The following is a 17691-nucleotide window of genomic DNA, read 5'->3' as shown; positions in this document are numbered from 1 at the left end:
ATCTGTCATTTCCTGGTGAATGATAACTGTGTATGCGGCAGTATTTACATTGCATTCACCACAACTGATGTTCTCTCACCGGAACATCCCAACTTTTCAGTTTGGTTGAACCCAAATCATACCAGGCTAAGACGTGTCATTTATGGAAGGTGGCGTTCTCACTGCTGAGTCACGTGGCTGTTAGCAGAGTTAGCTAATAAGCCAAGTTTGTATACAAGCCCCAGTGAGAGGGATGCACTTAGATGGTGAAAACTATTACGAACTACCTAACATCTATACGTAGGAAAGAATGCTCATCTACAGAGGGAACATTCCACATCAGAGGGATCTGCAGGGATAGTCTCACCTGAGACACATCCATTTGCCAGAGATTGAATTGGAAATTGATCTGCTGATAGGGACGAATGTGCCTAATGCATTGGAGCTGATGCAAGTGATTCACAGTGTTAATAATGGACTTCATGCAATCAGAACATTGTTGGTTTGGACTGTGAATGGACCACTGAAAGGAGACAATGGTGATGAGAGAGATTATGCTCAGCCTGAGCTGACAGTTAACAGGATCTCAATTTTGAAGTTGGATGAGTTTTGGCAGTGGCAGTTTAAGGCAGACTTCCCTGAAAGTAGTCAAGATGAACAACCTGGTTTGTCAAGATAAGACCACAAGTTCATGGAGCTGGTTATGAATTCTGCAAAACTGGTGGATGGCCACGACCAGATGGGTTTACCTTGGAGAACGAAGGAAGTTAACATGCCAAATAACAGGAAGACTGCAGAACAGCATGCTCTAAACCTAAGGAAGAGGTTTAAGAAGGATTTATCATTTCACACTGACTACACTGCTTTCATGAAGAAAGGTTATGCTGAAGGAGTGTTAGGAGAAGATATGGAACACAGTGGTGGGAGAGTCTGGTATATTCCACATTGTGGTGTTTACCACCCCAGAAAAGTGACCTCAGCCAAAACATGGTGGTGCATCTCTTTGGAGCAACTTCATCATCAAGCTGTGCCAAGTTTGCCCTTAGAAAATGCACAGAAACAATGAAGAACAGTTCAGCAGTTTGGTGGATAAGGTTTTGCATTGCTTCGGTGTTGATGATTACCTAGTGTCACTGTTCTCTGAGAAGAAACGGTATCTCCACCATGACCTTGTATCCATTTTTGTTTAAGATGGCTTTCGACTCATAACATAGATAAGCCACAAATGTAGTATGCCATCAGTGAAACCAGAAGAGCAAAGAGTGAAAGACATGAAGTTTTTGGATTTGGATCAAGACGTACCTTCAGTGGAGAGAGTGTTGGGTGTCCAGTGGTGCAATCAATCTGATACTTTCAAGTTTAAGATCACAGTCTAGATAGACCACTCACAAGAAGGAGGATCCTCTCCTCAGTTAGTTCCATCTATGATCCTTTAGGAATCTGGAGTCTGGTTGTGCTAACTGCTAAGAAGATCTTGCAAGATCTATGTAAGAAAGAACTTGGCTGGGATGACACTTTTTGAGCATCAGTTGCTCATGAGTGGACAAGCTGACCGGAAGAACTCTGTCAGCTGGAAGATTTCAAGGTTGTTATATGTTTGAAACATCTGGATTTTGGAGAAGTTACTGCTACAGTTACACCATTTTACACATACAAGTAAAGATGGCTATGGAGCTGTGACCTATCTAGTTTTTCACAACACGTATTCTCAGGTGCACAGTGCTTTTATCATGAGTAAATCTAAGGTAGCTTTGTTGAAGTCAGTTTCCAGCTCTCATTTGGAGCTCATCAAAGCTATGATGGCAAGCTGTAAGGACACATTATGAGGAAGGAGTTGCACATGGAGCTTCACAACTCAGTTTTTTGGAATGATAGCACTTATGTGCTGAAGTATATCAAAAATGAAACTTCCAGGTTCCAAACATTTGTTGAAAGCTGAGTTTCAGAAATTCTTAAGGTCTCACAGGCTACTCAATGAAGGTATGCAAACACTTCAAGCAACCTGACAGATGTGGTTTCTAGAGGGTTGAATGTGAAAGCATTTCTGAAGGATGATATATAGGTATCATGGCCTCAATATCTTCTTCAGCCTGTGAATCCTGATTGTTCTGGAGAATTTCTGCTGAATGATCTGGAAGTCAAGAGGAGTGTTACAATGAATGCTGTGCAGATTGAAGAGGAGGTGCATGTGGTAACACGTATAATCCATCACCTCATCTTGGACCTGTCTGAGGAAGACCATGGCTTGGATTCTTAGATTAAGAACCTGCTCTTGTTTCGTTGTCAGAAGAGGAAGCAACTGAAAACTGCTATTGCTCAGTCTGACTTGGATGAAGAACAATAAGGCTATTCTTTGGAGAGGGAGATACAGAAGGCCAAAGGTCAGACTGGTCAAGGTTGTCTCTCAGTGGAAGATCTCAGAAAAGTTGAAATGGAGATCATTGGGTTTTGCCAAAAAAAGAGATTTTCAGATGAACCTCTGTTTACACGTGTAAGATGGACTACACTGGATCTTTTGAGGTGAAGAGGTATAGGGTCACATATACCTGTCTAACAAGTGTGGTTTCACAATTAAGAGGCATCTTTAGACACAGATTCCTTTGTTAATGCACAGATGCTTTATAGCAAGATGAGAACAGGTTCATGAACTGTGCATTGATAAAGCAACAAACTTTGTTGGAGCTAGCTTAAATTGCAAGATGCCAATGAGAAGTGGAATCATTCATGGATCAGTGATGTCCTTCGAAGAAATTAAGTGGATTTTTAATCCCAGCTGGTTCACTTCATGGAGTAACATTGATCATGATTCTAATTGATTAGGTCTGTCAGAAAGGTTCTCAATTCCACCATGAAAGTACAGAATCTTGACAAAGAGAGTTTGTGAAGTGAAGTAGAGGCTATTATCAATGGTCATCAATTACTAAAGCATCCTCTGATTCCAATGATTTGGAAACATTAACACCCAACCATCTGTTGCTTCTGAAGACCTCAGCATCATTACCACCAGGCAAGTTCCAAAAGGAAGATATTTATGCTCATCATAGATGAAAGCAAATCTAGTACATGGCAAATTTGTTTTGGAAATGGTGGGTCAAGGAGCACGTCAGAAATGGTCAGGTATAAAACGCAACTTCCTCCCAGGAAACACTGTGCTATAGTTGATGACTCTGCGCCTTGAAACTCAAGGGCAACAAAATCCCCCAATTGACACTGTCCTCAAAAGGACACTTCATCACTGAGCAAAAATCCTTAGAATCCTTATATAATGCAATGACCGTTAACACATGAACTGAAGCAGTCCAAACAGATACCACTTCAGTTTCTTCCTAGGAGGGCCACCCCAAAGAATTTTTTTTCTGCAAAATTAATAAAATACAATAAATGTTCATTAACAGAGGTGCCCCAAGGTAAAAGCAACTTAGTCACAAAAAGTAGCTAAAGGATAGAAGGTAAAAATATTACCGGTCAGGTGCCCTTTCGACTTCAGAAAACCATGGTACAAGATCTCCTGGATTCAGTATTGGGGACAGTTGTTTTTACTCTTGGCTTGTAAGTATAATTTTGAAATCTGCAAATGATTCAAAGCTCTGCAACACAGTGAGCATGATTTCAGGACACAAGCAGAACATTAAACAGGTAGGATGTGGCAGATGCAATTTAATGTGGCGTGAAATGATTTGCCTCTGGTGAAACAAAATGAGATACAAAATTAGCTAAACTGAGAATGGCTCTACGGCAGAGCACATGGGTGCCTATTTAATTGCTTTAAATATGGCAGGATATATCAAAAAAGTAGTTAAGAATGGGGTACTTTGCTCTGTAAATGGTGCACTGAGTACAAAAACATGAAAGTCATAATAACCTTAACAAACCTCAGATATAGCTTCAGAATAATGTGTACAATTCAGGGCATCACTCCTTTGGAAAGATGTCAAGGTGCTGTACAGATTATGCAGTCATATGGAGAGTCTGGAGAAGTTGGGATTGCTCTCCTCATGGTAGAAATGTTTAAGAGAAGACCTAATAGAGGAATTCAAAATCATTAGCAGTTTTGATAGAGCAAGAAAAGTGACTTTATTTCCTTCGGCAGGTTGCAGATTTAAAATAATTAATAAAAGAACCAGAGAGGAAATGAGGAGACACTTCTTCATATAGAAGATTAATATTCAAACATACAACACAAATGAGTGTTTGAATCAAATATGATTGATCATATAAAAAGGAATAAGAACATGTACACATAAATCATTTTACTGATTTGTAAAGGAAATAGCAAGTATGTGAAATTAAATTTGATGCTTTAATCAAGCAGCAGGCACAGCTTCTTCTAGTGCTATATATTCTGAAATTTAAACTCAATTTGAATAATTTTGTTCATTAAAAACATTCCTTTATCTGACAACTCCTAACTTTCTCATTCTTTATCCCTTCTTCCTCTTTCTGAGAGACATTTTATCTTCCTTTCCCTCCACCTTCTCATCCCTGCTTTTCCCTTTTAAAAATGCACCTTAAAGGTCCAGATTACTTTTGCTAAAGTTAGTATCCATTAACCATCCTAAAATGTTTTTGAGAAGATAATGGTGAGCCACCTCCTTGAACTGCTTCGCTCCTTCTTGGGAAAATATCCCTAATGTGCGTAGAGAGTTCCAGAATTTAGACCAACCGAGGATGACATGTGACTTGGATGGAAACATGACATTTTCACTTGCCTGAGGTTTTTGTATTTATTTGTTTTTAGAAAGCTTGGACTTAGGAGGGTTTGTAGAGGTAGAATAACTGCAATACATTTCATAGATAACATATAATGCAGGTCTGTGCACTGGCAGTGGAATCAAGCTATAGTGCAGCAAGTGGGGAATGAGTCAAGAATGTTTTTTAAAAATAATGATAGAGCTTCTTGAATGCTGTGGGAGCTGCATTTATCCAGGCAAACAGAGAACATTCGATCATATTCATGCCTCCAAAAATGGCGTAGAAGCTTTGGGATATCAGGAAGTGAGCCACTTGCTGCTGGTTACCCAGACTCTGACCTGTTTTATTTGTATTTCTGTTACGTAAACACTGGTGATCCCTTTGACAGTGACACCGAACTTCAAGAGGTAGACTCTTAATATCTTTGAAGATGACAATTTTGCGGCATGAATATGTCATTATCCATGCCAAATGTTGTCTAGATTCTTCTGCATACTAAACGATCAACAACCATATTTAAATGTTATCTTGAGCATGCAAAACATCCTAAATGTTCAAAAATGTTTTAAAAGACTTGAAGAGATTAGGAAAAAAAATGTTGAAGATGTTTTTAGTGAATTGTGTTTTAAACTGACTTTACAGACATAGAGCGAGGTAATAGGATTTAGAGAGCTAGCACAAGTATAACTACCGTGCAAAACTGCATCTGAAACAACTAATAGGAGTTAATTTCAGAACTAAAGTAGTGAAGGCAAATGAGGAACTCTGCTGCACAACAGGTAGTTTAATTAAAAGAAAATCCTTGTTTGGAATACAACTTGGACAGTTCAATTTTATTCACAAAGTCAATATGCTCATTGATAATGCCTTTCCCTATATAATTCTAATAAGAAATTGTGTTCTCCCCTCTCCACTCACACTCATACACTCAGTCCCTTTGTTATCTGTGCAAAATTTATTTTGACTGCAATTTTACCTAAATATCATGAAATATGACTAGGGTCAGTAGTTATTTTTTCTCTCTCAGAATGTCTGTTAAAGTAGTGACTTGAATAGTTGTATTCTAAAGTTGGCATATTTGTGGAAATACAATTTTATGCACGGCCAAAAAAGTGTACAGCTAAATAAAGCTTAAATTAAGCTGTGACAAATCCAGATATCATGTGGTGCAGGAAGCTGAACCTCGATTATTTATAATAAATAGCAGACTCTTTAATTCGTGATCAGTGAAAATTATTCCCCCTTATCAGAAATTACAATTATAAAAGAAAAAAAAGGCTAAACCACCAAATACCCACATAACCCAATAAAACAAGAAAATGATGATTCTGAAATTTGTAAGTTAGACATTCCTGCTGGTCTGAAGACCAGAAAAATGTTCTCTACTATGAATAGAGTTTAATAATTTTCAATGTTTACCACTTACGATATCCACATTTCTTGCATCCTGCTCGGATACTGTCTTTATTTGGGCCTGAAATAAAGTATTTTAAAATTAAAACAGATATAGAACAACCATGCTAGAATAAGAACGAAAGAAGATTTTTTTAATTTAATGCATCTTTCATTGTCATTTCAAAACACTTCAATACATGCAATATCGTTCATGGTCTCAGGGCTACAAAAGAATTTTACAGAGAATAGAGTATTTCTAAACCTGAGACAAGGATGACACAAACACTCTAGTTTCACTGTCCAGAAGATGCTTGCAAATGAATTGGTTTAGTTTGAAGTGGGTACTGTACACCAGCTACTAGATTATCTGGGTAGACTGTAATAGCAAAAGAGGTTAATGATAACAGGTGACCAAGCTCTACTACACTCCTCAATATCCCAAGTCTGGAATGACACCAACTTACTGCCCTCTACTGTGCCTATTGTCTTGTTTATTACTTATTGTAATGCTTGCACTGTTTTGTGTACTTTATGCAGTCCTGGGTAGGTCTGTAGTCTAGTGTAGTTTTTTTCTGTGCTGTTTTTATGTAGTTCAGTGTAGTTTTTGTATTGCTTCATGTAGCACCATGGTCCTTAAAAACGGTGTCTCGTTTTTACTGTGTACTGTACCAGCAGTTATGGTTGAAATGACAATAAAAAGTAACTTGACTTGACTTGATCTACACATTGTTTAAGCATACAGATATACCCTGACCACAGACATACATGTATGGACAAAAATACATTCTCATCTAAACAACATACACAAAATACTAAACTCTATTCATTAGCTCACCCCACCCTGTTTCATTCCCCATTCTAAGATCCACACACCTTCAGTTCACCATGTGTCCCCATACCTCCTCTTCCTCATTATCCCCTCACTCTCAGCTTCTCCTTCAGTCACACCTACTTGGAAACCCTTGGCCATTTCAACCTCAATGTCAAAATGAAACTTGCCATTTAACTTTGTCTTTAACAGCTCATTGAAAAAATTTTAATTATCCCCCAATTCTATGCCTCTATTCATCATCCCAGAAGCACTTGACAACGTTGTTCTGCAAATTCGATGTTAGATTAATGCACACTTCTGTCATCACCTCAACACTTGTCTCATCTTTCTTATTGCACCTTACTTCCAGCTAAGTTCTGATGGAGTGGAGCTATTCACCGGACATGGGAAACTCTTCAACTTCTGCATTCTCACTCCAGAATTAAGGTCACCGCAACCTTGGTTATTCAGTTGCAGTACACAGACACACATGTATGCACATGTTTGGGGGTGCAGTTGCAAGTCATTGTTCATACATTCTCTGAAGTACAAGTGAGAATGGGCTGTAACACTGAATAAGCATGGTCCTCTCCCACACCGGCCTCTAACAAGACCCTGAAAAATATGGACTGCTTCCAATAACTTGAGAACCAATCACAGAGAAGGCAGACATCAATGATTAAATTCCATCGTGAAAAGATGGCGCTACCAAATGCATGAAACAACTCACTGGTAGTTAAAAAGCATAAGTTTCAACTAAAAATATCCCTAAAAATAAATCCCTAAAAATAAATCCCTAAAAAACAGTTCTGAGGCAAACTGTGTTAAATTATCACTGCAAACAGCGAGGGGGTGAGTGATAGTGAGACAAGTTTGGGGAGTAAGCCAAGATGGTGTGTGTAGAATCGATGCAGATGGAGTGAGCCATTTGGAGAGGAGAAGTTGGGACAGAGGAGATTCAATGTCTGTACAACTAGCCTGGGTGCGGTTAGATCGCTCTGGGTGTCAAGCTGATTTGAAGAGCTTGAGAATGGCTTCAGGCAGGACGGCGAAATCTGGGCCTGGATCGAGTCGCCGGGCAGTGTGGTCTAGGCTCCAAGCCCTTCATAGTAGTTGGGTCCTAGTGCGTGGCACATTCCGCTGTTTAGACAATTTAAATGCCAGCCCAGATTGGAGATGAGAGCCGATTTTGCTCGCTCTCCACTATGTTCACTCCTCTCTTCAGGGCTCTGGAGCCTTTCACTGCTCTGGTGTTTATCAATTTAACCACTGGCCCAGATAGTCTGAAAAGAAAGGGTGTTGGGATCCAAGGCGAGAGCCAATTTCACTCGCTCTCCACGATGGTCACTCCTCTCTACATCACGCTGGGACTAAGAAGATTGCCCCAGCTGCTGTGCTCTGTGCCCTCTAATATGAGCTGATAAACGAGGCTTTGGGTCAACTCCAGGCTGTAGCGGGGTTTGGATCTGAGGACTCAATTTGGGTCAGAATGTTGGCATTTGCTTCAATTATTTGCATGATTTGTGCTTTTCCCCTTTCTCTTGTGCATTGCGTGTTGGTCTTTTTTTTCTTTAATTGGGTGCTTCTGGATTTCTTGCTTTGTGACTACCTATAAGAAAGCAAATCTTTAATAAGAAATGTATTTTGAAATTCAGTAATATCTTTAGTGTGCCACACAGACTTTGACTAGCTGAGGAAAAAAAAATACTTGAACATCACAACCTCAGACCAGTACAAAGCTCAAAGTCTACCACACTACAGCGATCTTGATGAATAGCAAAGTAGGCCAGTCAACTCCTCTAAAGGAGGAGGAACATTTAGAATGGCTCATTAGGTCCAGGAGTATAATGAAGCCTGACAATAGCAGAAGCAGAGCACCTCCTGAGCCATTATTTTCCATTTTAGTCAGTGCCTCTGGATTATGCATGGTTTATTTGACTGCAGTCCTGTGGGATCTAAGCTGACTGATGAGGCTAATAACAGACTTATAGATTTTGCCACTGGTAGAGATGGGGGTGGGGGGGTGTGGGGATGTGGGAATGAAGAGGGCACCAGTAGGAAAATCACTCAATACACTATCAGCAATGAATTTGAGTGCAGGAAGGGGGTAGAGAGCTTAGTGACATGGCGTCATGATAGAAACATAGAAAACCTACAGCACAATACAGGCCCTTTGGCCCACAAAGTTGTGCCGAACATGTCCCTACCTTAGAAATTACTAGGCTTATCCATAGGCCTCTATTTTGCTAAGCTCCATGTAGCTATCCAAAAGTCTCTTAAAAGACCTATTGTATCTGCCTCCACCACCATTGCTGGCAGCCCATTCCACATAATCACCACTTTCTGAGTAAAGAACTTAAAAACTTACCCCTGACATCTCCTCTGTACCTACTCCACAGCACTTTAAACCTGTGTCCTCTTGAGGCAACCATTTCACCCTGGGAAAAAGCCTCTGACTATCCACATGATCAATGCCTCCCATCATCTCATACACCTCTATCAGGTCACCTCTCATCCTCCATTGCTCCAAGGAGAAAAGGCTGAGTTTACTCAACCTATTCTCATAAGGCATGCTCCCCAATCCAGGCAACATCCTTGTAAATCTCCTCTGCACCCTTTCTATGGCTTCCACGCCCTTCCTGTAGTGAGGTGACCAGAACTGAGCACAGTACTCCATGGGGTCTGACCTGGGTCCTATATAGCTGCAACATTACCTCTCGGCTCTTAAATTCAATTCTACGATTGATGAAGGCCAATACACTGTATTGTGATTAATCTCTGATCTCTGTTTTCTATTCTGTTACTGCTTTATTAAACATTCTGCCTTATGCATTGACCTCACTTACGATCTTGGATGACTACTCATTTTTTGTATTCTCCATTATCTACAAGATCTGCTTTGCACAAACATATAATGTCATTTGCACGTTTTGAAAGAATGCAGCAGTCCACTTTGATATAGACAATATTCAAGGCACACAAGAGGATAACATCCATTTCCATCAAGAGTCTACTTACTCTTGATAGTTAACAGCATTCTCAAAGTCACCTCTGACCAGTAATTTAATTAGAAACATAGAAAACCTACAGCACAATACAGGCCCCTTGGCCCACAATGCGGTGCCGAACATGTACTTACTTTAGAAATTACCTATGGTTACCCATAGCCCTCTATTTCTCTAAGCTCCATGTACCTGTCCAGGATTCTCTTAAAAGACCAGGCAATTGAACTAGACAAATAATTATTGTAGGAATAAGAGCAGGAGAGGGGTTAATGAGTATTACAATTCTGCAATACTTTCTCACCATCTTGAAAGCACAATAGGAACGTGACAAAATATTATCCATTTGGTTGGATGTGTGCAGCTCTAAGAGAACTTCAGTAACACAGAGCTATTGGGTACAAAACAGTTTATTTGATTGGCACCTCAATTTACATCCCACACAATCACTCAGCACCACTGAGGTAGTTAGTATGAGGCACCACAGTATGCTGTTAATTTGCACTGATAATGTCTTCCCATTAGAGAGCAAGAGCACCAGATGTATGGGAGTACAAACATCTCTAGGCTCCCCATCAAGTTACATGGCTGGTTGCATTCCCATGCATCTGGTGCTCACCCTTGACTTAGCAAGTACAACTGTCACTGACATTAAATCTTGGGAACGCTTCATCCAAACATCTTATCATCACCATCTGCAGGTCGGTTACAGAAAGGCAATAAGATGCTGGCCTTCTCAGTTGACATCCATATAACCACAAGTAATTGAAAGAAAACCAGAGAATTTCTAAAAAAAATGCTTAAGCATTATCTTTACTTTTGAAATTTCTTCTCATTAATCATTCGTGTAAAAAAAGAGCAAAAACAGATAATCTGAATTAATGAGACCATTCTACTATTTAGATCATGTCTAAGCCGCCGCACTGAGCCCAGCTGTGTCCTCAATTCCTTTGAGTGACTCATTAGCCACCAACTTTGGAGTTGCTACACTCAGCTGAACAAGAGTTCCTTGGGCGTACAGAATTGCAGATCCACATCCTGAAATTTCATTTCTCATAATCTCTCTCTCATCTCTTAACCTGAGACAATTACTTCTAAACTAGGCAGTAAAACAAACCCTCCACGCAGTCTATTGGTGTTCATGACTTGAAACACATTAAAATGCAATACATTTCAATATAGAACCATCTTTTTGTAGAATTTCTTAATACTAGAAATTGATCTGGTGAACTCTAGAAAGAGAAGCTTATTCAAAACAGACATATTATCGTTCCGTAAGGGGACACAACTTCACAACAATGGTCTTGTTTAGCCCACTAATAAACAAATATTTTAGCCAATTCCAAACCCTCGAAATAAATACAGTGCGTTCAAAATTCGTATCAACCTCGTGTTTCTTAACGCATCACATTGCTCTGAATATTAACATCCATTGTTTGGGCGTGGATAGGTGAATCGATTGTCGAGAATAGAAAGGGTATCAGAACTCTTCTATGAACGTCTCTAACTTTACCGCGCCACCCAGTGATCTGCTTCCCCCGTAAAGAACAACCAATTCGAATCATATTTCCCTCCTTTAAAATTACCAGTGTTTGAGAAAACTCAGAGTAGCCTAAAGAAAACACAAATAATTACGTTTTATCCTTATATTCACCTGAAAAAGCCATCGCAAACCACTCACAACCGCGCTTGCAAGATCAACTTCCACTTCCTGGTCCACCTTTGAAACCTACCCGCCAGCCAGATTTCCGCTCTGAATTGGAATAGAGATAACAAAGAGCAAATGTCGCAAGAATACCAGTAAAAGTGAAAAATTACCATTATCTTCAGAATATAAAATATGATTAAAGGAAGTTATCTTTCTTCGACAAATAATATATTTTTCTGAATGATAAGTCTTGGAAGTCATTTGCTTTCAGGACGGCTTTCTCCGCGTACTGCCATCTCCTGAAGTGTTGGTTACTCTGCTGTACGGTGTCAGCTGTCGCTTGTTTTACGTGGAGACGTGTAACTGTACTGGGGGAATAGTGGCGTGGCTTTCGAAGGTTAATGGGGTTTATTGCGAGCTGATATTTCATTGTATTGGTGGCCTCGAGCGGCTGAATCCAGATCGCCCACTTTCATTCGAACGCACTTGGCAAGCAGCAAACATGGCGCAAAGCGTGTGCCGGGACTGCGAGTGCTGCTGAGGGGTCGCAGGTGCGAGGGGTTCTGGAGATTTAAATAGAAATCCCCGCCAAACCGCTGCCATGAGTAACATCTACATCCAAGAACCGCCCAGCAGTGGCAAGGTAAAGTAACGCCCGCCATCCGGAGTTCTCCAGCTCGGCCCTCCTGTTACTGTTACACAGGTGATGCAAACGAAATTCAAGGCCGTCTGCTGGAAGGGGCTGCGCAAGAGATTTGCTAAGAGTTAGCTAGGTTAGGATGTTACATTTGTAAGAAGAGCCTTAATGTAATGTACAAGACTTGGAGTGACAAAGGCTGAGAGACGGGGAGAGCAGATTGATGTATACAAATTTATGAAGGTTATATAGGAAGGATAGGAAATTTACGTGACCAATTAACGTACAACTGAAAGGCACTGGCTGAAGGAGACACACAATCTCCTGGAGGGACTCAGCGGGTTGAGCATAATGTATTGGGCAAAATAAATTGTTGAATTGGGTCAAAACCTTGCATCAAGACTCGAATCGTTGACAGTTCCTTTCCCCTTCAGATGATGCCTGTTCCACTGAGTACCTGCAGCAGATAGATTGGAGGTAGGGTATACAAGTTTCAGAGAAGGTCTAAGGAAGATATTTCCCATGCAAAGGGTGGTTGAAATTTGGAACACATTGCCTGTAGAGGATGTGAGGCAGGTATCCACACAATATTTAAGATGTACTTAGATAAGCACATGAAGTATCATGGCGTAGAAAGCTATGGGGTGAATGTGGCAATGGGATTAGTATAGATAGATGACAGATGGATAACCCAGAGAGAATGGGCAGAAAGGGTTGTTTCATTGCCATGGATGAGCTGTTAAAAGGTGCTTTCTTCCAATCCACAAAAGCAAAGGAACAATTTTCCTGATAACTTGCCATTTATTTTGATGTGTAACTTTGCTGCAATGGAAATGTTAAGGGAAGGAGAAGAAGTCAGTCATTAGAATCTTAAGGGTGCTCCACTGTTTAGTAAAATCATGCCTGATCCAATCTTGGCCTTAGTATCTCTTTTACACTTCCTCCTGACTTTTCTTGAATCTTTTGTAATTTAAATGTCATTCTTCACCTATATAACCACCTTGATTCTCTGACGTAGAAAATTCCAATCATTTACAATACTGTGAAGAAATATTTGTCCTTTTCTCTTTGGGGCGACGGAGGATGAGAGGTGACCTGATAGAGCTGCATATGATGATGAGGGGCATTGAACATGTGGATAGCCAGAGGTTTTTTTTTCCCCAGGGCTGAAATGGCTAACACGAGGGGCCATGGTTTTAAGGTGCTTGGAAATAGGTACCAAAGGGATGTCAGGGGTAAGTTTTTCACACAGAATAGTGGGTGTGTGGAATGCACTGCTGGTGAATAGGTACATGGAGCTTAGAAAAATAGTAGGCTATGCAGTAGGGTAATTCTAGGCAGTTTCTAGCGTAGCACAACATTGTGGGCCAAAGGGTCTGTAATGTGCTGTAGATTTCTGTGTTTTATGTTCTCTATCTGCTTGTCTCCATTTGGGAAGGGTGACTTCTTACACTTAGCTATGTCTCCTACTTCTAGACATTTTCTGTAGGAGAAACATTCCCTCAGCAAATCCCTCCCTCATATAGCCTCATCATTCTTTAAACATGGAGACCAAAATGCAAAGTACTCTATTTGTGATACCCTGTGAAGTTGCATCAGTTTCCATTCTTTGAAACAACGTATCAATTGCAATAAAAGATAACATTCTGTTTTGCATTTAACATTGTACCTGCATGCTAACTAAAAAGGATGTGAATGCAGGTATGTGTTTCATGTTCTATGTCTTCCATAACTTTTTGTAATCTCATTCTGTTTAAATAATAATCTGCCTTTCCATTTTTCTTTCTGAAGTGGATAACTTTTTCTCACAATATACTCCACTAACTTCAAGCCCGCTCATTTAATTCTGTACATCCTTTGCAGTTTCTTTGTGACTTTACAACATACTAACTTGCTTAATTTTGTCCTGTGAGCAAAATTGTACTGGTACATTTACTAATGGATGGAGATATAAAAGATCGTAAGTGCTAAATAAATGTAGGACTGCTCTACCAGTAAGATCATGTTTGATCCTTGACATTGGTCAAGGACAGCTGGTAAAATTCTGCTGCTCTCCAAAATGTTGTCACATTGTCTTGGTGTTCAACTAAAGAAGGAAATATTTTAATAACTTGCTAAAATTTTCCAAATTCAAATGTGTAACAGTCTGTAGTACTATACTGATGTGCCATTCTAAATTTCGTGCTGAATCTTGCTCTGGATTGTTTTTTTACTCCTTAGTGATGAGGCAAGAGGGGGTAAAATATAAAACTTGCATCACTTGTCCCCTATATTGTGAATAGAAACCTTTGAGCTGACAACTTCTCAATCAACTTTATCCATTAATTTATTTCAGTACCATCTTTGCTTTCTTACTTTTTCCATATTGCACCATCTCAGGCAGTGAGTGCATCTTACTGTAGACCACCAATCTTGACTTCAAGCTTCAAGAGCCGTTGTCCACCCCAACCCTAAACCATAATGATTTTTGTTTTCATAATTTCCTTTCAACCATAGTAATACCTCTAACTTGATTCTAACTATAATTTTCTTTCTGTCATTTTTTTACTTTCTCTCTCTTGAGATAAAAATAAATTTTCTGGCAAGGCAGCTTCACAGTTTTGCCCCCTTTGCCACTGTCTCTTCAAAGTTAATTGTTCTTTCTCCTCTGTCTATACTCCTCAGCTTGTTTTCATGAGCACATCATTCACCTTGCCTTACTGCAATACTCCTATTGTCTTAGTCAATGATTACAGGTACCGTATTGAATCCCAAAAATCTGCCTTGTAATTCTGTAATCTGTAATTGTGAGATGCCCTTTAGTTTCTTTACTTTTAGACCATGATTACAGTATCTAGCAGGTGATACAGAAGTTTTGATTTGGATTAAGAAAATTGTTACAGGTACCAATGTTATTAAGCAATTATGGTTCTGACTATGTGATTCATTGTGGGATTTTAATTTTCAGGTCCTTTTGAAGACTACCGCGGGTGACATTGATATAGAATTATGGTCAAAAGAGGCACCAAAAGCATGCAGGAACTTTATTCAACTCTGCTTGGAAGGTAACTCAACAACTGTGTTATTTTGTAAAATTGTTCTAGTTTCCCTACAATTTATTACATTGAAACAAAAGTTTTTATATGATTACGTTAACTGTTTGAAAAAATACTTTTATAGTTAATACAATTCACTGTATATATGTATATAGATAACCATATAACAATTACAGCATGGAAACAGGCAATCTCAGCCCTTCTAGTCTGTGCTGAACGCTTACTCTCACCTAGTCCCACCTACCTGCACTCAGACCATAAACCTCCATTCCTTTCCTGTCCATATACCTATCCAATTTTTTTTTGAATGACAAAATTGAACCTGCCTTTACCACTTCTACTGGAAGCTCGTTCCACAGAATTGTGACAGTTGTTTCTCTGAGTAAAGAAGTTCCCCCTCGTTTTGCCCCCTAACTCAACTCATGTCCTGTTGTTTGAATCTCCCCTACTCTCAATGGAAAAACCCTATCCACGTCAACTCTATCTATGCCCCTCATAATTTTAAACACCTCTATCAAGTCCCCCCTTAAGCTTCTATGCTCCAAAGAATAAAGACCTAACTTGTTCAACCTTTCTCTGTAACTTAGGGGCTGAAACCCAGGTAACATTCTAGTAAATCTCCTCTGTACTCTCTCTATTTTGTTGACATCTTTTCTATAATTTGGTGGCCAGAACTGTACACAATACTCCAAATTTGGCCTCACCAATGCTTTCTACAATATTAACATTACATCCCAACTCCTCAACTCAATGCTCTGATTTGTAAAGGCCAACGTACCAAAAGCTTTCTTCACCACCCTATCCACATGAGATTCCCCCTTCAGGAAACTATGCACCAATACTCCCAGATCACTCTGTTCTGCTGCATTCCTCAATGCCCTACCATTTACAATGTATGTCCTATTTTGATTAATCCTACCAAAATGTAGCACCTCACAGTTATCAGCATTAAACTCCATCTGCCATTTTTCAGCCTACTCTTCTATCTGGCCTAAATCTCTATGTAAGCATTGAAAACCTACTTCATTATCCACAACACCACCTATCTTAGTATCATCTGCATACTTATAATCCAATTTACCACCCCATCATCCAGATCATTAATTTATATGACAAACAACATTGGACCCAGTACAAATCCCTGAGGCACGCCACTAGTCACCGGCCTCTAACCTGACAAACAGTTATCCACCACTACTCTCTGGCATCTCCCATCCAGCCACTGTTGAATCCATTTTACTACCTCAATATTAATACTTAACGATTGAACCTTCCTAACTAACCTGCTGTGTGTAACCTTGTCAAAGGCCTTATAGTATAGTGGTAGTCTCTCGAAGTCCGAGGAAGACAAATGTATTGCGCAGTCAACATCTGTGGGCATGCATATGACTTCTGAGGCTGAAGTCCGAAGTGCAGATATGGTTGCAGATGGGGCAAGGAGCACTGCCTGTTGGGGCAGGAGCAGACGCCTTCCTGTGTCTTCCTTGACTCGCCCTGAGGCGCTGCATGCGCCAGTTGGCTTGGAAGTTGTTTGCTGCCTTGGAGCATAGATTGCGCCACTTGGACCGATCAGCAGCAGTGTGTTCGAGATTGCGGGGATGGAGTGTGGCCCACTTAAGGTTTTACTTGAGGTTGTCCTTGTACCTCTTCCTTGGGCAACCTTGGGCACGGTTGCCCTGCTCCAGTTGTCCTTAGGACAACTGATGCGGCATTCTGGACTCATCCATGTGGATCACATGGCTGATCTATCTGAGCTGAGCCTTCAAAACCTTGGCTTCAAGGCTTGTGGAATTGGCTCGGTCCAGGACTGTCAGGTTGCAGATACGGTCTTACCAGCGGATTTGCATGATTGATCGCAGAGCGCGATTGTGGAATTGTTCAAGCTGTTTGACGTGTCTGCGATACAGTGTCCAGGTTTCACAGCCATGTAGAAGTGATGTCTGAAAGCTGTTCATAGAAGCGCTCTTTGCAGATGACTGCACACTCATGGTGCACCAAGAGGAGCACCTACAAACAATGGTCAGCAGATTCTCCGCTGCATCTAAATTGTTTGGCTTGACAATCAGCCTCAGTAAAACAGAGGTCCTCCTGCACCTAACAGCGCCCCGCCACAGCCACGCATCACCATCGATGACACACAACTACGGAACATTGACAACTTCAAATACCTGGGGAGTACCATCTCCAGCGACGGTGCCCTTGGTAAAGAAATCATGTCAAGTATCCAGAAAGCAAGCCAGGCACTCAGAAGGCTCCGGGTCAAAGTTCTGCAGCACAAAGACCTTCGCCTCTCCTCTAAACTGAAGGTTTACAATGCTGTTGTGGTCTCAAAGGCCTTACTGAAGTCCATATAGACAACATCCACTGCTTTACCATTGTCAACTTTCCTAGTAACTTATTCAAAAAATTCCATAAGATTTGTCAAACATGACCTTCCATGCACAAATCCATGTTGACTGTTCCTAATCAGACCCTGTCAATCCAGATAATTA

At 40.3% G+C, this 17691-nt stretch overlaps 2 protein-coding genes across 4 annotated transcripts in view; one reads left to right on the top strand and one right to left on the bottom strand.

The window, feature by feature from the left end:
- Positions 1 to 17691, bottom strand: part of srek1ip1 (SREK1-interacting protein 1) — a 55504-nt gene that overhangs the window by 13656 nt on the left and 24157 nt on the right. The window contains exons 1-2 of one of the 3 annotated variants that reach the window (XM_059989325.1): positions 11698 to 11831; positions 6098 to 6145 (exon numbers count right to left, since the gene is read on the bottom strand). In XM_059989325.1, the coding sequence (XP_059845308.1) occupies positions 6098 to 6145; positions 11698 to 11788 (139 nt within the window). In that variant the 5' untranslated portion in view covers positions 11789 to 11831. Of the gene's footprint in view, positions 1 to 6090; positions 6146 to 11533; positions 11623 to 11697; positions 11832 to 17691 lie in introns of those variants that run through there. The other 2 variants (XM_059989328.1, XM_059989327.1) reach the window with 2 other exon arrangements.
- Positions 12034 to 17691, top strand: part of cwc27 (CWC27 spliceosome associated cyclophilin) — a 128741-nt gene continuing 123083 nt past the window's right edge. Inside the window, exons 1-2 of the mRNA XM_059989324.1 lie at positions 12034 to 12170; positions 15112 to 15208. Of these exons, the coding sequence (XP_059845307.1) occupies positions 12129 to 12170; positions 15112 to 15208 (139 nt within the window). The 5' untranslated portion in view covers positions 12034 to 12128. The remainder of the gene's footprint in view (positions 12171 to 15111; positions 15209 to 17691) is intronic.

The sequence above is a fragment of the Hypanus sabinus genome, chromosome 14 (assembly GCF_030144855.1).
Source record: "Hypanus sabinus isolate sHypSab1 chromosome 14, sHypSab1.hap1, whole genome shotgun sequence".
NCBI classification, from domain to species: Eukaryota; Metazoa; Chordata; class Chondrichthyes; order Myliobatiformes; family Dasyatidae; genus Hypanus; species Hypanus sabinus.
This window is presented reverse-complemented; position numbering and strand designations above follow the sequence as displayed.